Here is an 8,805-nt window from a genome sequence, read left to right as displayed (position 1 = left end):
AAAAAAAGAAATGGCAAACGAGGAAAATCGACATTAAGTTTATATAGACTCATATGGAAATCACATTATTTTAAATTACCTTTTCAGTATTCTTGTATTTTTCCCATCCTTTTAGCATTTTCAGCCATTTAGTAGTTCTCTCAATTTCCAGGTGCTTTTGCTAAAACAAAATAGAAATTTATTGTTATGCTTATTTGAGGCATATTTATTTATAAATTACCTCTATCTTCAAAGAGAATGCTGCTAAAAAATAAAAATAAAAAGTACTATTAAAACAGTGATACTCTATTGGAAACAAATGTCCTAACTTTTTAAAGTTGTATCAGTAGCAATAGCAGAGTTATGGTTAAGATTCAAAAGAAATGCTCTACTGGAATAGGTTTAAAGGGCAGGGAAAGTGAATGCTTCTATTTTCCAACTGTAAGCTAAAAATCTACAAATATAAAATAAATAGAGACCTTAAATATCTTAAAGGATCACTTATAAAGCAAAAAAACAGAAACAAAAACAAACAAACAAACAAACAAAAAAACAGGTTTTGACATTCAATTATCTTATTTCACGTTTTACTGAATTATATCCTATTATCGGAAACCCTGTACAGGGTCGCTATGGGTCGGACCGACTCGATGGCACTTAACAACAACAACAACAATGACGATAAATTGCTCCCATGCAAGTTCAAAAGCTGAAGCTGTAGAAAATTAAAACAATCCATGAGAAACAAAATATGAACCTGAACATATCCCACCTGAATTTAGAGGTCATCTCAAGAACAGATTCGATGCATTAGACACTAATGACCAAAGACCAGAAGAAGAGTTATGGGAAGACATCAAGAACATCATACAGAAAGAAAGCAAAAGGTCATTAAAAAGACAGGAAAGAAAAAAACAAAACAAAATGAATGTCAGAAGAGACTCTGAACTTGCTGTTGAGTAGAGAGAAGCTAAAGTTAACAGTAGAAATGAAGAAGTAAAAGAACTGAAACAGAAAACTTCAAAGGGCAGCATGAGAAGGCAAAGTCAAGAATTACAATGAAATGTACCGGGACTTAAGTGTTGTTGTTGTTAGGTGCCATCGAGTTGGTACCGATTCATAGTGACCCTACGCACAACAGAATGAAACACTGCTGTCATGGGCCAACCTCACAATTGTTGCCATGCTTGAGCCCACTGATGCTGTCACTTTGCCAATCCATCTCGCTGAGGGTCTTCCTCTTTTTCTCAGACCCTCCACCTTCCCAAATATGATATCCCTCTCTCTTGACTGGTCCCTCCTGACAATATTTCCAAAGTATGAGAGAGGAAGTTTGGCCATCCTGGCCTCCAAGGAGCACTCTGGCTGCACTTCTTCCAACACAGATCTGTTCGTTCTTTTGGCAGCCCAGGTTCTTTCAATATTCGCCTACAACACCATAACTCAAATGCATGAATTCTTCTACGGTCTTCATTATTCACTGTCCAGCTTTCACATGCATATGAGGTTATTAGAGTTAGAAAACTGAAAGGGAAGAACACGCTCAGCATTTCTCAGCTGAAAGAACCAAAGAAAAAATTTATGGAGCTTCTTGTAAGAGTAATAAATATATGAAGAAATAGCGATGGGAATAGAAGACAACTAGGCAAGAAAATGGTTCTAATGATACAATGTTGAAAAATAAATATAGTAAAGATTGCTATTGTTGCTGTTAGCTGTTGTGTTGGCTCCCAACTCATAGCAAGCTCATACACAATAGGATAGGACTGCTACGATTCATCGCATTTCCATAGGCTAACTTTTCAGAAGTAGATTACCAGGCCTTTTGTTCTAGCTCTTAGTCAGGAAGCTCTGCTGAAACCTGTTTGCTCAGCATCATAGCAGCACACCCATCTCCACAGACAGAGGGCGGGGGAGGCTGCTCATCAGGTGCACTAGCTGGGAACTGAATCCAGGCCTCAGTGGAAGTCAAGAATTCTGCCACTACCTCACTAGCCCCATAAGGTAAAGAGGGAAGAAAGTTGATAATATAATAAATGAGGGGAATGGTTCAAATGTTTATAGACATAGCATAATTATGTCATATATATCAACTTAGGAATTTACAAAATTGATCTTTGCATAACTTTGTAAAGTTATGAAAACTGTCTCAGTTCCCCTTCCTTAAATATTAGAAAACTGTCAAGTGACTGTTGTTGTTGTTGTTGTTGTTAAGTGCCATCAAGTCGATTCCAACCCACAGTGACCTTGTATAGGGTTTCCGAGGAGCAGATGGTGAGCTTGAACAGCTGACCTTGCAGTTCAAACAGCTTTGCAGTCTGGTCCATAAACCCACAGCACCACACCAGGACTCCTAGTCAAGTGACTAGCAATAAATAATTTTAACATGAAGTGATGATACTTTCAATAGAAAGGATCATTAAGCAGAAAACCAGTTTTAGTGAGACAAAAGTACCAAAATAAAACACACAAACGAGAAATGGTAGAGAATCTTTACTCCTGAGTTTATATTTTTACTCTCTGAATCTTAATAAAGGAAAGCTGTACACAGACCTTAGTAAATATCTGATATTAAAAAAAAAATCTATCAAAGGTCTATAGAGATACTAGCTGCAATCTCCTTCCTTCCCTTTCCTCCATCTTCAAACAGGACTATACTTCACCAGTTCCAGAGAGAAAGCAGATGGAGAAAAATCCAGATGCCGCCTTCAAAGTTGGTTTTTTAGAAGAATAATTATTTAAAATGTAACATGAGAACTCATAACTTTGTAATGCTTACTATCTGGGCTAAGTAAGCATGGGTCAAAATGTTTCACAGGTTATCAATTCATTAATTCTCACAAGAAAACTTATAAAAGTAGATTTGTAAAATCATCCCAGTTTTGTAAATAAGGAAACAAAGGCACTACATGACTTGCCTAAATTGACATACTAGTAAGTGGTAGAAGAGGGATTCAAACCCAGACAGCCTGTCTCCAGAGCCCACACTATTAGCCACCACACTGTAATGAGTCAAACAGGCATGCTGGCACATGGCGTATACCCACCATCAATATTTTTAGGTTTAAAAGAAGCACAAAATCTACCCCATGCACACCAAATCCTGAATTTAAAATAGTTTCTCATCAATTAAAATATTTTCATGAAATTTTATTTTTAGGCATACTTTTAAAACTCTTAATATTACTTAAGTCTTAAAAGTTTGATGGGTTTTTCATAATAAAAGATGATCACTTGTGAATGAAAGATATAATTCCCATTTTTCAAAAGAGTAAGCATAGTCTTCATTACACTATTAGTGATAAAGCATTACAGATGGTTCCAGAAATATGTTTAATTTTAAAACTCAGTGGGGCACTGAAATCTAATTAATATTTCTGTTAAATGTGACTTTAGAGAAGGTCAAGCTGTAAAAAATTAAGATAGATCTAAGTTGCCATTTGGCATTTTTTTTTTTTTTTGGTCTTCTACATTTCTTCCCCTGATGTCTTCAAAACAAAATCCCTTTTTTCTGCCAACAGGAAAACACCAAATAATTCAAGCCAAGCCAAGAGAATAATAAAATACACTTTGCCAGGAATGGCCCTGCTGAGATCTAGTATGCTGCTTGCTATCTTTCATATTTATTACTATGAATTAGCGACGAATCACATTAGCAAGTAGTTAGGCTTTTGGATTCTTATGTTTATCATATGCAGGCATACACTGGAGGTTTTGCAGATTCACTTAGAGACTACTTCAATAAAACAAGTAAAGTGAGTCAAACGAATTTTTTTGGTTTCCCAATGCATATAAAAGATATGTTTGCACTATACTATAGTCTATTATAAGGAGCTCTGGTAGCGTAGTGGTTACGAATCGGGCTGCGAACCTTAAGGTCAGCAGTTCGAAACTACCAGCTGCTTCATGGGAGAAAGATGAGGCTTTCTGCTCCTGTAAAGATTTACAGCCTTGGAAATCCTGTACAGGGTCACTGTGAGTCGGAACCAACTCCACGGCACATAATAACAACAACATAGTCTACTGAGTGTGCAATTCATTGTTGTTTTTGTTGTTGTTAAGTGCCGTGGAGTCAGTTCTGATTCACAGTGACCCTGTAAAGGTTTACCAAGAAACATATGGCTGGTCTGAACTGCTACCTTATGGTTAGCAGTGTAGTGCTTATCCTACAGTGCCACACCACTGTGTAAATTGCATTATGAAAAACTGTGAAATATTGTGAGAATTACCAAAATGTGCCACAGAGACATGAAGTGAGCAGATACTGTTGGAAACAATGATGCTGACAGACACCCAATGAAGGGTTGCCACTTTGAAGGACCTCAGTTTGTAAAAAGTACAATACCTGCACAGGTATGTCTCTATAGAGATTATTTTAAGTGCTACACATTCCCATACTGCAATGGAAAAACATACGCCTAAAAAAAAAACCCCACACATATACATACAATTCGGAACCATTAAGTATGCTTTTTCTTTACAATAAAAAGAAAAAAAAAATTATGTACCTTGGAAAAAACTTCCAGGTTATGCAGGTTTTAAAATTATAAAAAGGAGCTCTGGTAGCCTAAGTGGTTATGAGTCAGGCTGCTAACCTCAAGGTCAGCACTTCAAAACTACCATCTGTTGCGTAGGAGAAAGATGAGGCATTCTGCTCCTGTAAAGATTTAAAGCCTTGGAACCCCTATGCTGGGTTGCCATGAGTGGAACCATTCCACGGCACGAAGTTTAACTCCATGATGCTGTCAGTTCAACTATACAAGACTGGAATGAGTGTGAACGTTTTCTTTCCCTCCCTTGGGAATCTATAATTCATCAATGAAATCTTCCTTACTATCAAGCATGCTACAGCTAACTATCCCAGAAATTATTTCGAAGTAAGATGTAACTGAACACATATGAGACAAAGTAATATCATCTTGTGCTGAACTCAGTAACACGAAGGCAAAGCTAGAACATTATAGTAAGTAGAATCTACACCTGAAAGTTCAATGGACACTTCTGTACATTTAAAATGATTTCCTCAAGCATGTTGTTATATACCCTTTTGTTTCCCACCATGAATTTAAAACATCATTACATACTGAGTCAATCAAACTAGAAAAATAACATTGTTTTGAGTTTTCCTTTTATTTCAATTTCTGCACCCAAACGACACTCTCCTGGTTCTATCTTGGTGGCTGTGAGCCTTTGAATTGGTTCCTGCTTGTTGCACAGGATTTCCAAGGCTGTAAATCTTTATGTGAGCAGAAAGTCTCATCTTTCTTCCATGGAGCCAGCGGCTGGCGGTTCTATCTTACATCTCTTGATTCCAGTACATCCTTTACCCTAGGTAAGGCAATCCAGGCTCCATCAATAGCTCCTTACTGGTCTGCCTCACTGTCCTCATTCACACCTCCCCAATGTTATTACAACTTCGTGAACATATCCCAGTTCAAAATCTTTCCATGGTAACCAACGATCTACAAATACAGCTCCATCGTCTTAACACAGAATACACAGATAGCCCTTCACAACATGACCCCAACGCACCTTTGGCCAGTTTCATTTTGTTCCATGTTTTTGATCTGGCCACCATACACTATTTGACAGACCCAATGTACAATGCATTTTTGTGCTTCTTGGATGTTTTGCTGTTTGTTGCTCTATGTTGTTCTCTCTCATCATCATCTGGCAAAATCCTAATGCATCCTTCCAAGACCAGGCCAAATGTTAAAGGTCTGCAACACTGCCTAAATGCTTCCATGCTCAAAGCAAAAGTAACTGCTCTCTCAACATTCCAAGGCATGGACAAAGGATCCAGATGGTTTCTGTTCATATCAGAACTCTGCCTCTTATGAACTTTCACTTTGGACAAGTTACTTACTCTTTCGGTACCATAGTATCCTCATCTATAAAATGAGATTTTTATAGCTAATTGCTATAGTGCCTAATACCTTACCTGTGTTTTAGCTGGTTTAAATCATATTATTATTATTATTATTAAACTGTCGGCTCTTTGAGGATAGGATCAGATTAATTTATATTAATCTTCTTTTAGGTGGTGGTTATTTTTGAAAGGTTAAATAAGGATTTTAAATTTAAAATTAAATGGCATTTACAGAAAAGAGACAACTGAACAACATTATGAAGTAATTGACAGCCTTCTGTGGCCTGAGGAGAAGAAAAGAATATGAACAGAATGACCAAAATCATTATATTACTTTTGATGGGAATTTGATCACTGTAATACAGAATAATCAGAAATGAATTATAATAATATTTTTATTGAGCGTAACGAACCCTGAAGGTCACTAAAAAGAAGATGTAGTTGAACATGCTTAAGTCTGACCAGCAGAGGTCAGGAGAGGACAAAAAGTACAAGAAGTTTTGAAAGCCGCACCTACAGGCTGAAAAGTTTTCAAGTGGTTAAGATTTCAAACCAAATGAAATGAAGATACAGCTTTTAAAGGTATAAATGGACCCCAACATTCCAAATGCCATGCAAAATATTGCACTACATAAAAGAATAGCTGCATCTATGAAAATTCATGGTTTTACATATCTTTTCCTCCTTATTAAACACATCAATAAGCTCAAAGAAACAATATAATCCATTATTAAATAATTCTCTGCAGAGTAAATAAAATATGTTTGTTTATTTGTTTAAGTGCCTGCTTGAAGGAATTCGAAGCACTTTGCAAACACTAACATTAATCCTTTACAAGGAACTATGTTCCGGACATATTGTCAGGAGGGACCAGTAAAAAACAGGAAGACCTCCAACGAGATGGATTGGTCAAGCATAACAACAATGGAGGCTGGCCCAGACAGTGTCTCATTCTGCTCTGGTTAAGGTTGCTATGGGCCGGTACCGACTTGATGGCACTTAACAACAACAACAATGTACTACTGAAGGAGCTTTGGTAGTGTACTGGTTACGAGTTGGGCTGCTAACCTCAAAGTTAGTAGTTCAAAACTACTAGCTGTTCCGTGAGAGAAAGGTGAGGCTTTCTGCTCCCGTAAAGATTTACAGCCTCAGAAACCCTGTTTAGGGTCGCTCTGAGTCGGAATCCACTCCACAGTACACCACCACCACCATAGACTACTGGAATCCTGGTGTGGCACTACAGAATAAGCACTTGACCATAAGGTCAGTTTGAACTGCAAGATCAGCTGCTCTACAAAAACTCTATACAGGATGGCTATGAGTCAGAACCAAATTGACGTTGCTTAACAACAACAATATATACTACTATCTGTATTTTAACAGTTGTTAAAGAAATTGGTTTATAAAATGTATCATATATGCAAAATAATACACTGGCAAAGCTGAATGAAACTAAAGCCAGGATGTCAAGACTATGCAATTGAGGGTCTTCCCATGACGGCAGTCAGCTGTGCATGCTTCAGGTGTAGGCTTTGTAAGATTAACATTTGGATACTTCAGCAAGGCGATCAGTTCTATTCAATTATGAAATATATGTAGAAGCCTAAACTACGAAAGGCAGGTTGTGCCTACCAACAGCTCAGAACACTGTCCATTATCCCCACCCCCCCAAAACAGATTAACAAATAAATATACAATTGTGTCTTAGGTTAAAATAAAATGCTATGGTATACATTGACCTTTCTCTCTCTCTCTCTCTCTCTCTCTCTTTTTAAGTGATTCCTCATTATATTCAACTCTGGTATAGACACCCAATTAATTAAGACGTTTTTGTACTATGCAGGCAAGTCTTTGAAAAAAATTTTTCTGAAATACAAAACGCTTCCCTCAAGCATTCATTCCTCCATTAGATTTTCTTGTATTTCTTCTTTTCTCTGCTGTCTCATTTCTTGAAACATCCACATCACTGGTCCTCAAAATTTTGAGCTTTCTGGCCCAAATAAAGTCACAAAAGGGAAGGGGGGCAAAGGAGACAGAAATCAACAGAGTTAGCCGGATTTTTATTTTGCCAAATCTGAACCTCTTTTGTTACAAGATATCTTCCCTAACTCTTTTCTCCCTAACTTTTAAACAAAGGAGATGTTGTAACACACAAGAGAATACTCTGTATCCGTTCAACAAGTCAATCCATTTAATGTTATAAAGAAGTCATTACATTCAGCCATTCCTTCCTCCAATACATACTGACCATATATATACTATATGCTAAGCACTGGCCTAGATTCTAGGGCCATAGCAGTGAAAAAAAAAAAAAACGGATAAAAATCTCAGCTGCATAGAGATTACATTCTAGTGGGAGAAAGAGACAAAATAAGTAAGCAAAAATACACAGGATATAAGAAAAAATGTTAAATGCTAAAAAGAGAAAATATAGGAGGATAGTATGTATGTAGGGGAGGGGAAGCAGTTCATGATTTTAAATATGACGGCAAAGGAAGGTCTCATTCTGCCGGAGACGTGTGTAAATATCTAAAGGAAATGAGGGATAATTCCTACAGCTATCAAAGGAGAAGAGCATCACAGGAGAGGAAGAGGCCAATTCAAAGGCACTTTCTCTTTCACTCTGGATAAGATGGGGAGCCACTATAGTGTTCTGATCAGAGAGTGGCATGAGCTGACTTAAAATTTAACATGATTATTGTGGCAATTTTGTTCAGAGCAGACAAACTGTGGGGAGGAGGGGGAGCAATTGCAGAAGCAAGAGGCCAGGAGGTTGGAGAAGAGATTACAGCGGACCAGGGTGGCAGAAGTAGAAACTGACAAGTCATCAGATTTTAAAACCAGTTTGAAGACAGCTCCCAGGATTTGCTGAAAGATGAAGATGAATATGAAAGTAAGAAAGTGAAAGATAATGCAGAATTTGGGGGGCTAACAAACTGGAAGAGTGAAGTTGCCAT

The 8,805-nt window shown here is 37.4% G+C and overlaps 1 protein-coding gene across 1 annotated transcript in view; it reads right to left on the bottom strand.

Moving 5' to 3' along the window:
- USP6NL (USP6 N-terminal like) overlaps nucleotides 1–8,805 on the bottom strand; it is a 76,897-nt gene that overhangs the window by 46,231 nt on the left and 21,861 nt on the right. The window contains exon 5 of the mRNA XM_006873169.1: nucleotides 80–160. Within this exon, the coding sequence (XP_006873231.1) occupies nucleotides 80–160 (81 nt within the window). The remainder of the gene's footprint in view (nucleotides 1–79; nucleotides 161–8,805) is intronic.

This window comes from Chrysochloris asiatica, unplaced genomic scaffold (assembly GCF_000296735.1).
Source record: "Chrysochloris asiatica unplaced genomic scaffold, ChrAsi1.0 scaffold00226, whole genome shotgun sequence".
NCBI lineage: Eukaryota > Metazoa > Chordata > Mammalia > Afrosoricida > Chrysochloridae > Chrysochloris > Chrysochloris asiatica.
This window is presented reverse-complemented; position numbering and strand designations above follow the sequence as displayed.